Here is a 19648-nt window from a genome sequence, read left to right as displayed (position 1 = left end):
AATTCATTATTGCTCTGTCTGTTTTTCATTTTTCGGCAAGCTACAGTGGTCACCGCTTAAGCTGTGTTAATAACACACCTGTTAACTAGATGCAGTCGAATCTCAATAATTCGAACATGCCTAATTCGAGCTTCTGGTTATTTCGAACTCACGCTGAGGTCCCCTCAAAGCTATGTGTATTCCAATGGGCCAAAAGCCCTGTAATTCGAATGTGCGAGCACTTGCGACGGTTAATTCGAACATACCGCTCTCTGAAAATGCTTTCAGCACCACGCCCGATCCCGTGGCGGCACCTCTAACACCTCAACGCTGGGCGCGAAGGAAAAGAAAAGGAAAGAAAAGGCTGTGGTAGAATGTTTGCTTTCTCTCAAATGCCGATCTGCGACGCGCCTGTGCCACGCTTCTCCTTTTTCTGTCCCTGCCACGTAAAGACCCTTCTCCTTTCAATGCCCTGCGCGAAAAGTGAGAGGGGAAAAAAAGGCTGTTGAGTGCTGGCTCTCTCTCATGCACCGGTGCCACGCTTTCCCCTTTCTTGTCCCTGCCATGTAGACCCTTTTTCTTTCTACAACCTGCTTGAAGAGAGAGAGAGAAAAAAGATGCTGCCATGGAGTGTTGGTTCTCTCTCAAATGCTGATCTGCTTCTCTCCGCATGGAGACGCACCTCCTTTCTCGTCAAGTGCTGGCCACGCTGCAGCTGTGGTGCAGAGGGTAGTAGCGGAGACGCAGTCGTTGTTGTCGTCGTCTTCAGAGAGTGTTGGTGCTGGACGTTGCCGCGCGTTACTTCTCTTGCCAGGAAAATGCTGAAGCCGATGTAGCAATGCATTGCAAGCTGCGTGCGAAATCGATTGACCCGCTGCAAGGCAAACGTGTGCAGACGCGCATCAGCGATTACTTCAAATAATGACGGATGTCCTGTGATTAGCGAGTACAAGCCTTCTGAGACTTCCCCCTCGTGTGTTAGCTCAATGCACATGCGTCACTGCACGGTGAGCCTTCCTTTCTTTTATCCTTCATTAATTCAAACTTTTTTTAATTCAAACAAATTTTTGGGCCCCTACGAGTTTGAATTATCGAGATTCGACTGTATCTTCAATAGCTGTGTAACTCAAAAGCACCTCGTCCATTCAGACAACTAAGTGTGTCCCATTATGATTGGGAGTGTTTTATGTGCCAGAACAGCATGGTTAACATTCACTTAAATATAAGCACACAGGTGTTTGTTGCGTTTCACACCCATTGAGATGCGGCCACCATTGCCAGCGATTTCCAGACTTTTTTCGAACCCATAAAAGTGGCGTTTTCATATGCCTTCTTTAATTTAAAAAAACATTATGCAGGTTAGTTGTGTCGTGACAAATATACTAATATCCCTGTATTATATGATATATGCTATTTGAATTCGATTCAAAATTAATCTTTCAAATCACTATTTTCTTCGAAGTTGCTTAAAACCTAAGCGGCGACACAATTTGAGTACTCACAATATTCTCTTCCAAATGATGGCCAGAACGATGTCCTAGTACAAGCTGGGAGCTAATCCTTCAGCTTCACAGTTTGCAGTAATTATTTCACTGCATCATTCTTCACACTCTGTTGGCCATTGCAGCTAAAGTATTGAAAGAAATAGTGGAGCTTGTTTTGGAGGTTGCTAGGCGTAAGATGTTGACTTATAAACATGTGACATCGTGCATGCTCCATTTGCATTCTGTACATGCCACAGAGAATTTGGAAGTTGATGTAGCCAACCAGTTAAAACAAATGAGTGGGTTCTTTGAAGGCAGCTAGTCTTGCTATTACCGTATGCACGCATGTAAGGGCTGCACCCGTGTAAGGGTCGCATCCCGTTTTTAAGAAGCACATATTAAAAAAAAACAGTTGCGTGTAAGGGCCGCAGCCGCATTTTTTTTGACCAATACGTATTCAAAATGCGCGCGCGTGTGTGAGCTATTAGGCATTGTCATTAGATGGCGTTAGAGAACGCAATTCTCATCATCATCATATAGTACGTCATTAGAATAATTTGTTGGTTTTCTTCATGCTAATATGTTCATGAAGTTGGCTAAAAATTTCAAGTTTTTTTAGTAGTGTTCATACACCCGCCAACTAAAGGTTAAAGCGGGATTTTATCTTTAACTTCTGACACTTCTATACAAACGCGCTATTCATATCGGCATTAGCATCACCAACTTTGGTATTTGTGCGTTTTTTGGTTATTGTGCTGTTCAGCCTGCCATGTGCTTGAGTTTTGCGCACCGTTGAATGACTCTGGGACTATAGCTAGTTTTCTGCGGGACGTTTACATTTTGGCACGAGGGGCAAGCAGCTGAATAGCTATACAGCTGGCTGTAAGTTGAAGGTGATCGAGTTTGCTCTCGAGCATGGGATACGGGCCGCCGGCAGAAAATTCGACGTTGACGAGAAGTGTGTTCGACGTTGGTGCGCTCAGAAGAAAGCCTTGCAGAACACCAACATTAAAAAGCGCGCTTTCCGAGGAAAACAGTGCAAGTATCCTGATTTGGAAGAGGAGTTGCTCCGCTATGTGACTGAGGTGCGGAACGATGGTTTTTCTCTCACTACGGACATGCTGTGCATGAAGGCACTAGCCTTGGCACGTGCGAAAAATATACCGGCCGGGGATTTCAAGGCTGGTGCTGGCTGGGTGCGAAGGTTTCTGAAAAGAAAGGGACTCTCCTTTCGGCGAAGGACCACGCTGTGCCAGCGGCTGCCAGAAGACTATACCGACAAGGTGCTTAGTTTTCACAAGCATGTTATCGGCCTGTGTCATCAGCACAATTGTCTGTTGTTGCAAATAGCGAACGCTGATTAAACACCTGTGTGGTTTGACTCTCCCGAGAACTACACAGTCGGAAGTAAAAGGCAAAAAGAATATCGCCTTGCGGACCACCGGCGCTGAGCGCCAACGCTGCACCGTGATGCTTTGTGTCACCGCGGATGGGCGGAAGCTACCTTCGTACGTTGTTTTCAAAAGGAAAAGAATTCCCAATGAAGTTTTCCCCAAGGGCATCATATTTAGAGCCCTAGAGAAGGGATGGATGAACGATGATTTGGTGCTTGACTGGGTGAAAAGTGTTTGGCAGAATAGACCCGAAGCTTTGTTGGCGAAACATTCACTTTTAGTGTTGGATAGTTTCCACGGCCACCTTACCGATAAGGTGAAGGAGCAGCTGCGCCGTGTCGGCACAGACATGGCCGTGATTCCAGGGGGCCTCACAGGAATGTTGCAACCATTGGATGTGAGCGTGAATCGATCGTTCAAAGTTGAATTCCAAAGACTCTACACGGAATGGATGGCAACCGGCAACCATGAGCAGACGCCGACCGGACAGCTGAAGAGGGCACCGCTTGCTACTGTTCTCGGTTGGGTATTGTCGGCATGGAGCTCGGTGCCGACGGACATTCTGTCCCGAAGTTTTAAGGTCACTGGGATATCCAACAGCCTGGATGGCACAATGATGGTGCTCCGCAACACACCATCTCGGACTCCGAGTTAGAGGACTCGTCGAGTGACGACGATTAAGCGCACACGCCGTATACTGCAATAAACGCTCTTCGTTCGCTAACTGGTACGTTGTTTTTAGTTCACAAAAAAAAAAATTTCTGTGTATGGGCCGCACCCTGAAAATTGGCCCTCCTTTCCTGAAAAAAAGTGCGGCCCTTACACTCGTTTATATGGTAGTTAAACACAAAATGCATGTTAAATGTGATATTTCGCTTGTTACAACTTTAGTGGGCGTCATTGACGATATGCTTTTGAAATTCTCACATAATTTATACTCTGACTTTCTAGACTCCTAACATAAGAAAAAAAAAGCGTGCGAGTTTCGCAAGTACATAAATATAATTTGCTGTTTTGGTCTTCGTGAATATCATAGAGATAGTTTTTTGTGCTGCCTGCACCACTGTACATTGAAAGATACGTAGCTTAGGCACCTTAATGGAATTCTTACAACCCCCTTACAGTTCAAGAAAATTTGTTGGGAAGACGAAGCCATATCTTTGGTTCCTTCAGGTTGTCAGTGAGCGCTTACACTCAGTCAAGCCCGAAGCAATGACTCAGGCGTGGTGTGCTTCTAAGGCAATCGACTGCAAGCAGGTGTAATCCTTATCATTTCTTCACTTCACATCAGGTATGCATGGCAGGGCGTAGCCAGCGTCGGCCGTTCCTGGCTTCGGAGGGTGCCACCGTGCTACTTCCAGGGGAAGCCCTGCATCTCGAACTGACCCACTACTACGCGCGACCTTCGCCGGCCACGACACCCGTCACGGCCAATGGCCACGTCAGGAGTCCGGGCTCCGGCAAAGGCAGCATCGCGTCGTCGCTGGCCGGCAGCTCCGTGCCCGAGCCGCATCTGTTCGCCTACCTGGGTCCCACTGCATTACGGCTGGACCTTGCCACTGTGCTTTGGGGGCACGCTTTTCTGCACAGCGTCCACAAGTGCACGGTGCGTATGTGTGCGTCATTACTGTGGTCTGTAGATACAGAAAGAAGCCACAATTCTCGGATCAAAACATCTGAAAGCTTAATCGAGGAGTCTGATAGCCTCGTAATAATACAGTCTAATCTTGATAATTGGAACTAAAAGGGGCCAGAAAATTTGTTAGTCAAAAGAAGTTCGTATTAATGAAAGCTAAATGAACTGAGAGCTCATTATGCAGTGGCGCATGTGCATTAAGCTAACACACGAGGGGGAAGTTTCAGAAGACTTGCATTTATTCACAAATCACAGGACACCCGTCATTAATTGATGTAATCGGTGGTTCGGGTTTGCACATATTTGCCTTGCAGCGAGTAAATCAATTTCGCACGCAGCTTGCAAAGCATTTCTACTTCAGCTTCAGCATCCTCCTGAAAATAGAAGCTGCGTGCGGTAATGTCCAGCGTCAACACTCACTAAAGACGATGGCAACGACTGCGTCTCCGCTGCTACCCTCTGCACCACAGTCGGAGCGTGGCCAGCACATGACAAGAAATTAGGAGAGAAGCAGATCTCCACGCGAAGAGAAGCAGATCTCCACGCGAAGAGAAGCAGATCTGCATTTGAGATAGAACCAACACTCCACGGCAGCTTTTTTTTTTTGTGCTCTCTTCGCACGCGTTGTTGAAAGGAGAAGGGTCTACGTGCAGAGACGGGAAAGGGGGAAGCGTGGCACCTGTGTGTGAAAGGGCCAACACTCCACGACAGCTTTCCAGCTTTTTTTTTTCCTCTCAGCTCAGGGCATTACAAGGAGAAGGGAGAAGCGTGGCGCAGGCATGACGCACATCGGCATTTGAGAGAGAGCAAACGTTTCACTGCAGCCTTTGCTTTTCTTTTCCTTGGCACGCAGCCTTGATGTGTCGGAAGTGTCGGAGCGGTATTGGGCGTGGTGGTGAGAGCATTTTCGGAGCACGGTATGTTCGAGTTAACCGTCGCAAGTGCTTGCGCGTTCGTACTACAGGGCGTTTTTGTCCATTGGAATACACATGGCTTTGACAGGACCTTATCGTGAGTTTGAATTAACCGGAAGTTCGAATTAAGCGTGTTCAAATTGATGAGATTCGACTGTATTATATGGCATTTTATGTACCAAGAATATGACATGATTATCGTAAACCCGTAGTGGAGGGCTCCAGAAATTTTGATCCTGCGTTGTTGTTAAACATGCAAAGTCATAGCAAAGTACACGGAACTCGGGCATTTTGCCGTCATTGAAATGCAACCGCGGTGGCCAGGACAGAACTTGCGACCTTCGGGTCAGCAGATGAGCACCGTAACCGCTACACCACTGCGAAGGATTGCGTTGGCTTAACCATGTCTTTCACGAGCTGACAAGGCGTAAAGTTAAACCAGGATATAATAAAATCAATAAATTCCACAAAAAATTTATTATAAAAAGGATTTCGTTATGTACAGGTTCGGTACGAAAATTCTGAAAATGAATGCACAAAATAAACAAATGGGGGACAGAAGGCAAAGCTAAACTAATACACTTATCCAGCTGTAAAAAACTGTTATTATTGCAATAGCAATTATATGGACACTCTCGACGGGTTTCCACCGTCGCTGCCATGTTTTGTAGCAAGGCTAAACTGATAACATGTCCCCGTGCATTGTAACTTTCATGAGCGGGCAAAAACGTGAGAGCGCTGCTGAAGCAGAGATAAAATGAGTCGGCCCATCTCTAATCGCCACGAAGGTGCACAAGATAACATCCCCCGCGTGTTACAACTGCCGTCAAATGCTCAAACAGAAATGAAGCCACCCGTCTTGAACGAGCTGGAAAAAACGCGGGTGGGGGGGTCGCTCGAGTAGCAATAATGAACTTTTTTTTTTAAGGGTAGTCGCAATCGTTGGTGCCTGTGCTATCTTGGCAAGTATATTAGTGCACTTTCAACGCGAAGACTGTGAAAAAGAGCACTTCTCCCTGGAGCGGCCGTGTTTGCTCACACTGCGTTTTGTAGGAATCCCGTGATACCAGATTCAAAAGAGTTGGCTGCGAGCCTTATTTTGAATAACATTACAATTTTTTTTTATCGAGTTCAGTGTATCACATTTAAGGCGCTGTCGTGTTGTTGTCAGAGCTAACTGACTAATTGTGAAGGCTACAAGCCTGTAAACTCATGGCGCAGCGCACGACCGAAGCACATGGCAAGTCGACCTCCAAAGATCCGTCATCACTGGTGTCTCGGAGAGTTTCCATTAGCGCATAATAACCCCTCGGCAGTGACGACACGATTGTTGACAATAAAAAAAGGAAAAGAAAGCATAGATGTACATCGTCGGGTGCCACACCTTGCATGCGCAAGGTGTGGCATCGAAAAAGAAGAGGGAATGACACGGATACCACTGAAAATTATTCTGTAAAGCGCCCTCCATATGCAGCGCGACCCCGCAAATGTATGATGCTAACTGAATGCAAGGCACTGCCAACGCAAAAGTAGTTGTCTTTATTTTTGTTGGGAGGGAGGGAACATTCATGCATGCGCCCATTGTGGCAAGAACGGCGACAGCGCCGGCACGTCGGGCAGCAGATACTCCTGCTGGCCTTGCACTATCTCACACGCTCTAACAAAGGCTCGCTCTCGCCTGGTTGTCGCCAGGGTCATGAGAACGCAGAGCGTGCCGCTGCTGCTTCATGCTTTGTCGGTGGCGGGACACCCGCAGAAGTTGCATGCTCGTACCAAAAATGACGAAATCTGGGGTGAAATTCGTAGATTGTTCCTAGGGAAAGTTTGTTATATCGAGGTTGTCTCCCGCGGTTACTTTGTTACATAGAGGTGCTTCAATAGAGCAACAGCGGGAAATAGAAAATTTTCGTTATACTGAAGAATTTATATGGATATTTATTATAAGCAGGTTTAACTGTATCTCTGAGGCCACGTAGAGAAAAGCAAGTGGTTGCGATGTGCTCCTCCAGGTGGCGCAACAATCCCAGCTGTTTGTAAGAAAAAAATTTATAAATCTGTCTTAAACGAACTCAGTCGATTGATTTTTGTTAATTACCATGACAGTTGGCCCTTATATTATGTAAACTTGTACTGTGATATAATGTGCCTAATGTAACTCTCTTAATGGGCCTCTCACCAGGCCCCATAACGAATTTTAGTTAGACAGTGGAAGTTGTTGGGTGTCCGATGAGGAACGTTTTGCCACAAAAATTTTTCGAATCGCTTCATTACAAGCGGAGAAAACAGGTTTTTTGAAGCGACGCGAAACGAGGGTGAGAGGAGGCAAGCTCGAAACCCTTGCCGCTCTTCCGCGTCACCTTTGCAAGCCAAATCTCTTCCCCACACTCTCCTGCATCCGACCAAGAGGTGACGTGCACCTGACGTGCCCGAACAAGCCCAGCCCCCGTGCACGCGAGCGGCGTTGCTTTGTTGACCAACGTTATTTTGTGGTCTTCTGCCTGTTTCTGCGGGATTGTTTGGAAATGCTGACTTAGACGCGGTAGAGTAGATGAGCACAATGAGTGCGCGAATGCGTAGGAGCGTTCCACGGTGGTCGTCTTCTCAATTCGCTGACCGCTGGGACCTGAACGCATGCGAAACGCTGGCACATTAGCCTCGCATCTCGTAGCATTTCACGGGAAAAAAATGTAAGAAAAACACCTGCAATTTTTTATTGCGTTTCATTATTTATTTCAAGTTTTATTCATCTCTTAAAGCAAGAAATACATAAACTACGCATGTTGTGTTAAATAATTTTCGCCATGTCACGTGGTATACTGTTGACCACGTCAGAGCAGAGTCGTCTACGTAGAGGACCAACGTCACTGCATTGCCGTGTACCTGGGGCCATTCCTACTCCCACATCATGCCCTCATTCTCTACGTGTGTACCGGCAGAGGGGAGGGGGAGCAGCTTTCACCTTGAAATTTGACCTATTGCTGCGGCGCGTAGCGCTGCAAATTTTAGCAGACATGATCATGAACGCCTCGTCTACGCATTGGGCTTGTCAGCTCAGAATTGCCGAACCTGGTGAGTGGCCCTTTAACTTGAACCACAACCATTAATTTCTATTCATTTTTATTTTTGAAAACAAATGGACCGAATATTTGGGAAACGACAAGTGCTTGGAAGAGAAACAAGATTGTGACTTGTGCAATTGAAACAGGTGTCTTTTCAGCTTTCATTGACATTTGCACTTGCATTTCAATAGTTAAATTATGCATACAGTCGCCTCTCTGTTGTCGCTATTTTAAGTTGGGCTTATTATGTAGTCTATGATTTTGTTGCACTTGTCTGGTAATTGTCTAATCTGAATGGCTGTGTTGCTTTCACGTGTGCAGGCGCACCTGTCTTGTGCCAATGGAGCGTCACCTCTGGCGGTGCGGGTTGAAATGATCCTGCCAAAGGTAAGGCAGCGACATTTTGGCGCTAAGAAAAATCATGGATTCAAACGCACTGTGCTTAAAAGTGAATCAGTCAATAAACATCGTTACACGCTATAGACCACTTTTATATTAGTTTCCGGAGTCTGAAATACATACCTACACCATCAAACGGTAGCGAGCCTCCATTCACTCGTGACAGGACTGACTGAACTAATTATTTGCCATGTAGAATTGCATGCATGTGGTTTCTGTAGCAAACAAAACTCAGCTTGTCAAGGATTCCAGTAGTACAAAAGGCTGAAATGGGCAAGCTTTACCATGTGGAAGAGTAAATATTGCCGCGAACCATGCATTGGGTTTGTTTATTTGTGTTTTGTTTTTTCGGCCTGGCTGCGCCGGCCTGTGCTATCGCCGTTTTCACAGCGTTTCGAACAAACGCTATCGAACAACGCTTCAGGCGTTGTTCGATAGAAACAACGCTTCAAGCGTTGTTTGTTAGAAACGCTGTTCGAACGAACAGCGTTTCTAACAAACGCTATCACGGCGTTCCCGATACAATTCGACTATTCGAGAAACCCTCGCGCCGAGGGATATAAATTCCCGCACAGCCGATGCCGCGTCATTCGATCGCCGACGCTCACTAGCGTGCCCGTCGTTTTGCTGGCCGCTGCTTCGCCGCCTGTGTATTTTTTCAGTTGTTAGGGGAGCACAGGTTCGCTCCAATAAACTTGTTTTCCTCATAGACAACTGCGTCGTCTTTTGCTGCGTGACATCTGGTGGAGGTGCGGGGTACATGAACCCTAAGCCATTGCCAAGCCGACAAGCACGCCCAACTCGTGTCAGCTGCCGACAGCAAGGCCTTCAGCCAGAGTTTGGACTGCTCCCGGATAAAAAAAGGAAAGAAGACGTAAAAACCACGATGATCAACGCAGGCACCATGACCAGCGCTACCAACCCTCCCGTCGTTCTGCAACAACCTCGTGAGCCCCCATCTTTCCGAGGATCTCCTGGTGAAGACCCGGAAGAGTGGCTGGAGAAGCTGGAGCGCATCTGCATCTTTAACAGGTGGGATGACGAAGAAACATTTCGTCATGTCTTCTTCTATTTGGAGGATGCAGCTTGAACGTGGTTTGAGAACCATGAAGGCTCCCTAAACGACTGGACTGTCTTTAAGAGCGAATTCGTCAAAACATGCGCTACGGTTGTGCGGAAAGAACGAGCCGCCCTTTTGTTGGAGACGCGAATGCAACACCCTAATGAAGGTGTTGTACTGTTCGCTGAGGAGATGAAGATGCTGTTCGGAGAGCTGACCCCGAAATGGCAGAAGAGAAGAAGGTGCGCTTTCTGATGCGGGGAGTTAAACAAGAGCTTTTCGCTGGACTCATCCGCAACCCCCCTAAGACCGTCGCTGAGTTCGTCACCGAGGCGTCGATGATCGAGAGGACCTTGGATATGGGTTTGCGGTCTGGTGGAGGTGAGGGGTACATGAACCCTAAGCCATTGCCAAGCCGACAAGCACGCCCAACTCGTGTCAGCCGCCGACAGCAAGGCACAACGGCGAGAAAATGAAAACCCTCCAACGATGCAAGACCGTGACTCACGACATGCCCTCATCCCGACGACACCCTGACAAGACCCCCGGAAACGACGACAGCTACGCTGCGCGACGCGTACCCGAAATGACGAAGCCCGCCGCTGAGAAGACGACGATGACGACGCATAGCGCCCGACCATCAACACGTGCAAGCCGCGATACGACGCCCCGACGCCCCGACGCACCCGAAATTCGAGGAAAGCGGTATCTGACGGCCAGTTGTCCATCGACGGCCTTGACGTAGTCACCCTCATCGACACGGGAGCCGACTACTCGGTCATGAGCGGGTTATTCGCGTCCAAGCTAAAGAAAGTTACGACCAGATGGGATGGTCCGCACATACGCACAGCAGGAGGCCACCTCGTGACCCCAAGTGGAATCTGCACATCGCGCGTCACCATAGACGGCACTACGTACCCTTCGGAGTTCGTCATTTTGCCTAACTGCTCCCGCGACGTAATTCTCGGAATGGACTTTTTGACGGACAATGGCGCAATAATTGATCTGCAGACCAGGTCGATAACGTTTTCTTCCGATCACTCCACGACGCCGCAGCCGAACCTCGGACACCGTGCTGCTGTAAGGATCGCCGACGATCACGTCACTCTGCCACCCCGCGCAAGCTTGATGATCGCCGTCTATTGTGAAGGTGCTGCTCCTGATGTCGACGCTATCGTGGAGACTGACCAAAGGTTGCTTCTAGACCGCGGTGTGTCTGTCGCAAGAGGCATTGCGCAGTTTAAGCAACGCAGATCCCACGTTTTGGTCACCAATTTCACCGAGGAGTACCAGCATCTAAACAAGGGCGCTGCAATTGCGTTCCTCGAAGAAACGCAAGAAGCGAGTCAAGTGATCACGGTCGCCACCTTTGAACGCGCACGCGCAGATGCTTCCGGGCTGCCACGTCCTTTCGACATGAACCCGGCGCTGTCGCAAGAAAATCGGGACAGATTACTGGAGTTGCTCCGTCGCTACAGCGAGTGTTTTTCCTCGAACTCGAAGTTACGTCAGACACCTTTGGCGAAGCACCAGATAATAACCGAAGATGGAGCCCGACCTACCAGACAGTCACCGTACCGCGTTTCTTCACACGAGCGCGAAGCCATCCGAACTCAAGTTGATGACATGCTCAGCGACGACATAATACAGCCATCAAAAAGTCCGTGGGCTGCGCCGGTTGCACTCGTGAAGAAAAAAGATGGCACTTTAAGATTCTGCGTTGGCTACCGGAGACTAAACAAAATCACCAAAAAGGACATGTACCCCCTGCCACGAATCGACGACGCCCTCGACCACCTCTGCCACGCCAAGTACTTCTCATCCATGGATCTGAAGACCGGCTACTGGCAAATTGAAGTGGACGAGAGAGACCGAGAGAAGACTGCATTTATAACCCCGGACGGTCTGTACGAGTTCAAGGTGATGCCGTTTGGGCTGTGCACGGCGCCCGCAACGTTTCAGAGAGTCATGGACACTGTGCTAGCAGGCCTGAAGTGGCACACTTGCCTCGTATACCTCGACGACGTTGTCGTATTCGCCCGGACTTTCGACGAACACCTCACAAGGTTGGAATCTGTACTCGAGGCCATTCGTACGTCGGGGTTAACGCTGAAGCCTGAGAAGTGCCGTTACGCGTACGAGGAACTCAAGTTCTTGGGTCACGTCGTGAACGCCGCGGGAGCCCTACCTGACCCGGCAAAAACATCAGCCATTGCGAACTTCCCAAGGCCGAAAGATAAGAAGGGTGTGCGAAGGTTTCTCGGACTGTGCGCATACTACCGGCACTTCGTCGCAAACTTCGCACGCATTGCAGAGCCACTCACGCGCCTGACGAAAGAAAGCACCCCTTTCAGCTGGGAAAACGACCAAGAAAAGGCATTCTGCGAGCTGCAACAACGCCTGCAAAACCCGCCCGTGCTCGCTCATTTCGACGAAAATGCCGAAACGGAAATGCACACGGACGCCAGTGATATCGGTTTGGGTGCCGTCCTCGTCCAAAAGCAAAGCGGTTACGAAAAGGTAATCGCCTGTGCAAGCCGTGGTCTGTCGAAGGAGGAGAGAAACTACTCTGCCTCCGAGAAAGAGTGCCTGGCTATCATATGGGCCATTTCCAAATTTCGCCCATACGTCTATGGTAGACCGTTTAAGGTTGTGACAGACCATCATGCGCTGTGTTGGCTCGCCAATTTGATGGACCCCTCTGGCCGTCTTGGGCGGTGGAGCTTGCGCCTGCAAGAGTTTGGCGTTACAATATTCTACAAATCCGGCAGGAAACACTCTGACGCCGACTGCCTGTCCCGCGCCCCCGTCGACCCACCACCACAGGACTCCGATGAAGACAGCGCGTTCTTCGGAGTCGTGACAGAGAGCGACCTAGCCGCCCAGCAGCGTGCCGACCCTGACCTCCGTGCCATGATCGTCTACCTCGAAGGACCCAACGTCGCCGTGCCTAGGGCGTTCAAGCGCAACTTACCAGCATTCAGCCTGAAAAACTCTATCCTAGTGAAGAAGAATTTCAACCCCGGAACGAGAACGAATTATCTACTTGTCGTCCCCGCAGACCTTCGTGACGAAATTTTGGAAGCATGCCACGACGACCCGTCTTCCAGACATCTCGGAACAGCTCGCACGATTACAAAAATCAAGGCGAAATACTTCTGGCCCCGCCTTACATCCGATGTCACCCACTACGTTCGGAGCTGCCGTGACTGCCAGCGACGAAAAACACCACCGACGAGACCAGCCGGACTTCTGCAGCCGATCGCCGTCCCAACGAGGCCCTTCCAACAGATCGGAATGGACCATCTGGGCCCGTTCTCTACATCCCGATCCGCGAACAAATGGATTGTCGTAGCGACAAACTACATGACGCGCTACGCAGAGACCACCGCTCTTCCTAGGGGAACTGCACAAGAAGTTGCAAAGTTCTTTATTAACCAAATTGTGCTGCGACATGGAGCCCCTGAGGTCCTAATCACGGACCGCGGAACGACCTTCACTGCGGAGCTCATGCTAGGAATCTTACGCTACAGCAACACAGATCACCGAAGAACGACGACGTACCACCCCCAAACGAATGGACTAACGGAATGGCTCAATAAGACAATCGCGGATATGCTGTCTATGTACGTCGACGTTGAACATAAGACGTGGGACGAAGTCCTCCCGTACGTCACGTTTGCGTACAACACGGCTATTCAAGAAACCACGCAGATGACACCGTTCGAGCTCGTCTACGGAAGACGGCCGACTACGATGCTTGACGCCATGCTTCCGCACGTAGAAGACGACGACCTCAACGCCGACGTCCAAGGATACCTCCAACGTGCGTAGGAGGCCCGCCAGCTTGCTCGAGCTCGTATAACGGACCAGCAACTGGTGGATGCCGGACGCTACAATCTCCGACGCCGAGACGCCGAGTACCATCCTGGAGATCGTGTGTGGGTTTGGACTCCCATTGGACGACGTGGACTCAGTGAGAAACTTCTACGACGCTATTTCGGACCCTACCAGATTCTACGACGTGTTGGCGAACTAACGTACGAAGTGATCCTCGATGGGTACTCCCGTACATCACGACGACGCACGGGGCCCGCAGTCGTCCATGTGGTTCGCTTAAAACCTTTCTACGGATGATGACGAACTTTTAATTTGTGTGGACTGTCCCTTATGTTAGCATCAGGTCGATGCACTCTTAGAGGGGGGGTATTGCCGCGAACCATGCATTGGGTTTGTTTATTTGTGTTTTGTTTTTTCGGCCTGGCTGCGCCGGCCTGTGCTATCGCCGTTTTCACAGCGTTTCGAACAAACGCTACCACAGCGTTTCGAACAAACGCTATCACGGCGTTCCCCATACAATTCAACTATTCGAGAAACCCTCGCGCCGAGGGATATAAATTTCCACACAGCCGATGCCGCGTCATTCGATCGCCGACGCTCACTAGCGTGCCCGTCGTTTTGCTGGCCGCTGCTTTGCCGCCTGTGTATTTTTTCAGTTGTTAGGGGAGCACAGGTTCGCTCCAATAAACTTGTTTTCCTCATAGACAACTGCGTCGTCCTTTGCTGCGTGACAATATGTAAAGCTTATTTCATTATCATGAGATTTGGATAACACATTATCACTGTCTATGAACTGTGCTATGTATTCCATTCTGTTGATTGAGTCTTAGATATTCTTAAATTTATCGAACAACTGCGAAACAGTCATGTGTGGTATCGTGGTCCATGCTTAGGCTAATTATTTTGCTGGCTTGTGTAGCGATGCGTGCAATTTTGTATATTGGCAGGAACGTGTGACACTATGGTAAAATTTCATGATATAAATCTGAAAGGGAAGTGAAATATTTAATACCACCCAAAAATTTTATGTATTCTTCACAGAATTTGCAAGATCAGTTTTCAATGCACCATGTTCAGACAAAACATTAATTACCATTGAAAGAACTTGCTCATGTCCTTCTATGACACAAATGAGCAAACCACTGAGAAACAGCAGCTGCCATGAATGCATACGTCAAAGCTTTGGCGTGACATTGCTGAAAACGAGTGCTGACGTTCACTCCATCATAGTCTTAAGTGAACAGCTGGAACACCGAAATGCTTCAAGCGTTTTTATACCGTAGGTTTCTTGCATACCAGTTCATTATATCTCCCATCCTTGAGTATGCTGTACCAATTTGGGACCCATACACCAAAACAAATACAGTTAAATCTCGGTATAACGAATTTCAGGGGACCATAAATGCTTATTTTCTATTGATCAAAATGACTTACCTTTACAACGGTGGTTCCTTGAACTCGTTTTTCACAATAAAAAACAAATGCGCAAGTGAACACCAAAAATTGCACCTTTCCTTGAAGAAGTCTGTGTTTTTTTGTTTTTGTTTTTTGACGCATGCAGCAAAAGGGCTCCCAGCTCATCCACATTCTTTACTTTCTCCTTAGTGAAAACATCTTCCGCTTTTTTGTTGCAAGCAGAGATGAACTCATTGTAGTAGCACTGCAGCACGAATGCCGACTTGCTTTGCGGACACGATAAGTAATCACTGTAAAGATGAACACAACTGACAAAGCCTCCTCAGAGAACACCTATACTTTGGCTTTCTAGTCCTAGATCACATGTAGAAGTGACAAAGAAAAGCCCGAAGCGTCGCAGCTGTCATCGCCTCTTCTGAAAAAAAGAAAGAGCTGAAAAAAGAAAATTCCTCGGTTTCGTTTTCTGCTCCCTCGCTGTCTCAGGTTTTCCGCGCCCATGCTTCCCGCTCCGCAACTCACACTTTGTCTTCTGCCTCGCTGACCTTGCCCTCCCGTGTTTCCCTCGCACCTCGCCTCTGCGCTTGTAGACCTGCAACGTTGAAATTTCAATGAAAAAATAGAAAAAAACAGTCGTCCTTTCGTTTTTCTTTTTCCCCCTCCACAACATCGCACATCTTCGGAGAAGCAAGGCGTTCGTTCGCTGTGTCGTCTGCTTGAATAACGCTCCGGTTGTCGCGACGAATTTCAGAACATGAGTTCATAGTACTGAGGCGTTGTTAATATAATGCGGAACTGAATTAGTGCTCACTATTATGAAAGGTCCGGTATTTTGAAGTATGTTATAGTTAAACAATTTTACATTGAAACTATTAGCAGTCTGCGTGATAGTTTTAAAAAGTTTGTGGATCTGAAAAGTTCGTTAAAGTGGTGTTCGTTCTACCAAAATTTTACTGTATCAGCAAACTCGAAAAAATACAAAAAAAAAGTAGTTCGTTACATATATAACTAAGGCCCCTAGTTTTCCGCACTTCCGAGATACCGTGCGAAATTCTGGAATTCACGTTTTTCCGTTGAAATATGAAAAACAGGTTGATTCCTCGAGAAAACATGGAATCGCGTTTTTTTTTTTCCTTTGCGGGAATGTGAAAAGGCATAAGTTTGTTTGCAACGCCAGCTAACAAGTTCTCAGGCGCGCAATAAAAAATCGACGTCGTTGTAGCCTGTAAAATAACTTGCTTTTAGTATGAGCTTTGATTATAGGATGGGGAAGTCACCATTTGCACTTCTTTGGGAACGGATATGACGCAGACTAGTCTAGCGCGAAACGGGGCTGTGTGATGAACTCGCATGCTCGCAACACACTGTCGCGAAGGTGGTTCCGGTTTCGTACTCGATAGAAAGGCAGAGAAAATTTCTTTACTCATTTTTTTTCTTAAAAAAAGAAAGAAAAGTTCGCATTAAGTATCGGCGAATCAATGCGCTCGTGTACTTTATTACTTAATAGAAAAATGGTTCATGTTGCTTTGTCGTCTTTTAGTAGTAGGAAAAATTGAAGCCGCCACTGATAAGGCTTAACGGTAGGCATAAATAGCCGTAGTCATTGCCACCTACCCATCCAATGTACTTGGTTTTCTTTTGCGGCTGCACGTGTGCTCTGTGGTGTACCCGCGTGTAGATGTTCTCTGGTAAGCCTTGTTCTCCTTCGCTTTGGTCGTTCTAGCTTTGTTTCAAGATCGATGAGGGAATAGACATGGTGCCTTCAGGGTCACATTTAAGTAAAAAAACTGCCAAGGAATGCGCTCGAGAATACAAGCACGCCGAGTTTTACAAAGATGGAGGTGTACTTTTTTTACCAGGCTTGCGCAAGAGCAGTTCACCATCGCCGCAAGTCAACTATTGACGAGCACATCGAGAGCGACCGTCATCGCAAGATTGTCGAAACAAAGGACTCCTCTAAACGAAAAAGCGGCAAAGAATCATCGGAAGACGGAGCCAGGGTTTCAGGAATGCCTAGAAAGCAAAGTCGACTGCAGACGTTGAAATCCCTAATCACAGCTGGTGAAGCGAGGAACGACGTTGTGCTCAAGTTCTCTGGTGCACTGATATTCACAAGTATTCTCCTTGAGATGGCGGAGAATCCGAAACTGAGAACGTTTCTGCAGACACACGTTCGGAATGGCGGATCGGTGCCTGGATTTGATGCGCTCCACTGACGACTTCCAGAATTGTTCGAGAAGCACGAGGCAAATTTGAAAGTTATGTTTCAAGGCACCACAGTTTCTGTAATTATAGATGAAACAACCGACGACCGATCAAAATCGGTTGTGAATGCGTTGTTCGTTCAGTCGGCCAGAACCGCGAGTGCAGCGCTACAACCTGTACTCGTGGAAGGGAAATTCGTGGATGAAGTGAACTCATCTTTCATTGGATGCATCGTGACAAAAACACTGACAAAGTATGAAGTTGAACTTGAGGAAGTATTGGGTTTTGTTAGCGATAGTGCCACTTACATGGTGAAGTCCTTTAGGGAGTGCATAAAGCCACTTTTTGAGGATGCTGTTCACATTACGTGTGTAGCCCATACAGTGAACATTGTTGGCAGCACACTGCAGGCGTCATTTCCCTTAGTGTACAAGTTTTCCGCTTGTATGAAAAAGGCCTTTCATCTGTCGAGTATAAGGAGAGCTTTTTACAAATCACATCTGGAAGAGTGCGGAGTTCAGTGTGCCAAAGCACCGCCAGCACCTCTCCTAAGTAGGTGGAATTCATGGATTGAGGCTGTGGAACAACATTCTCCCTACTTTGAGCACTATCCTTCATTGCTTCAGGAAGTCCATCAGAAGTATGGTTAAGCAGCGTGTGTTGATTCTCTTCTGAAGCCTGCTTAATGAAGACTCAATTGAGCTCAGGTACAGCATGCGTTGCATTGCGATATCTCGGAAAAATGTTTGAAGCTTGCTGAAAGCAGCAGAGGAGCAGTGCGTAGCCTGCCACAAAGTGTACAATGCATTGTTTACGCTTCGGGGGTACTTTGAAGCAGGCTCAAAGGAGGATTTTGCAACACAGCTAAAGAGTGAAGGTGTTGCACATAATGAGGCCAATCAAATTGCAAGCAAGATGAAGGCTGCAATGACCAAAGCGGCTAACAAAGCTTACGTATACTTGGAGAAGTCCAATACCTGGCACTTCTTCAAGGATGTTAGGTGCTTAAATCCTCTGTAAGTTAAGTGCCTTCCGGAGAAGAGGACAGAGTTGACTGGCGTGCCGCAGCTTGCTTGCAGAAGAATCACCAGCTCTAGCTGCCGAATGGCAGATTTACCTGAAGACTGCACAAAAACTGACACCAGTGACAGGGACTTGGCTCCATTTGTGTTCAAACAACAAAATTCAGGATGAGACATTCATATCCTGGCTTTCTGGGCAGGGATGGAGCATGGAGCAGCTTACTCCAACCCTTTCATCAATCGCCTTGAAATACTTAGCAATACAAATCAACTTAGTTGATGCAGAGAGATCGTTCAGTCGCTATGGTGACATTGTGTCCCACAAGCGTCACTCTCTAAGTGAAGAGCATCATCTGATGCTGTGCCACAATAGCTTTCTTCAATATTAATTATTGCAGGCATGTTGCGAGCCTGAAAGTGTGATAAATTGTTACTTGTGCCTCCTTGCATTTGTTCAGTATTGCCGCAGAATTTTGCATGCTTAGGGTTGCTGCGAAATTTCGCAGATTCCTTTATCTGGAATTGCAGAATTTCAAATTTTCCGCTGCATAAAGTTAGGGACCCTATATATAACTCATATGGTCGTTCATCAATTACTGAACTCGTGAAACAATTTGGTTTGCCCTCAGTTAGCAATAGAGGTAGAATTCGCCGACTGAAATTATTTTACCAAATAGTTAAAGGACATTACAACATAAACTCCTCTCCTGTTATCAATTATTCTCAGGGTTATGGAAGTAGGCAAAGACATTTTTTCACGATAACACCTTTACTTCCACAAAATAACTGCTTTAAATACCCTTCGTTCCCTTGAACTATTGTTAATTTGAAAAACCTTCCAAACAATATTGTAGCACAAGCCTCGCTTTCTTTGTTTTAAAAATATTTTCAGTAGCATGTTAGCATCGTTGAATATACCTTTCTTTTGTTATTTGTTCCAATTAATTGCACATTTTTGTTCAATTTTATAAATTTTCTCCTGGAAATTATATTTATTTTGTGTTTATTCAGCTTGTTCTTTTACTCTTGCATTTTACAGTCACTATTTGCAGCTAAATTCTGTTTTCTTCTTGTTCATTTTCTTGGTCTCATTGTTTTATATGTTTGCATTGTATTTTTCACATCATGTATTTTCTTTGAATACTATTCGGCCTTTTTTAAATATCATTATCAATGTTTCACACCTGCTATAGTCTCTGCTTGAGACTGCAGTATCAATAAGTAAATAAATAAAATAAAGTAA

General features: G+C 47.1%; 1 protein-coding gene and 1 pseudogene across 1 annotated transcript in view; both read left to right on the top strand.

Moving 5' to 3' along the window:
* The window catches only part of LOC119170843 (bridge-like lipid transfer protein family member 3A), a 124141-nt gene that overhangs the window by 43473 nt on the left and 61020 nt on the right, over positions 1 to 19648 (top strand). The window contains exons 10-11 of the mRNA XM_037422113.2: positions 4149 to 4463; positions 8788 to 8853. Of these exons, the coding sequence (XP_037278010.1) occupies positions 4149 to 4463; positions 8788 to 8853 (381 nt within the window). The remainder of the gene's footprint in view (positions 1 to 4148; positions 4464 to 8787; positions 8854 to 19648) is intronic.
* Positions 17326 to 18903, top strand: LOC142796285 (uncharacterized; annotated as a pseudogene).

This window comes from Rhipicephalus microplus, chromosome 2 (assembly GCF_043290135.1).
Source record: "Rhipicephalus microplus isolate Deutch F79 chromosome 2, USDA_Rmic, whole genome shotgun sequence".
NCBI classification, from domain to species: domain Eukaryota; kingdom Metazoa; phylum Arthropoda; class Arachnida; order Ixodida; family Ixodidae; genus Rhipicephalus; species Rhipicephalus microplus.
Note: the sequence above shows the minus strand (reverse complement) of the source record. Positions and strands in the feature narration are given on the sequence as shown.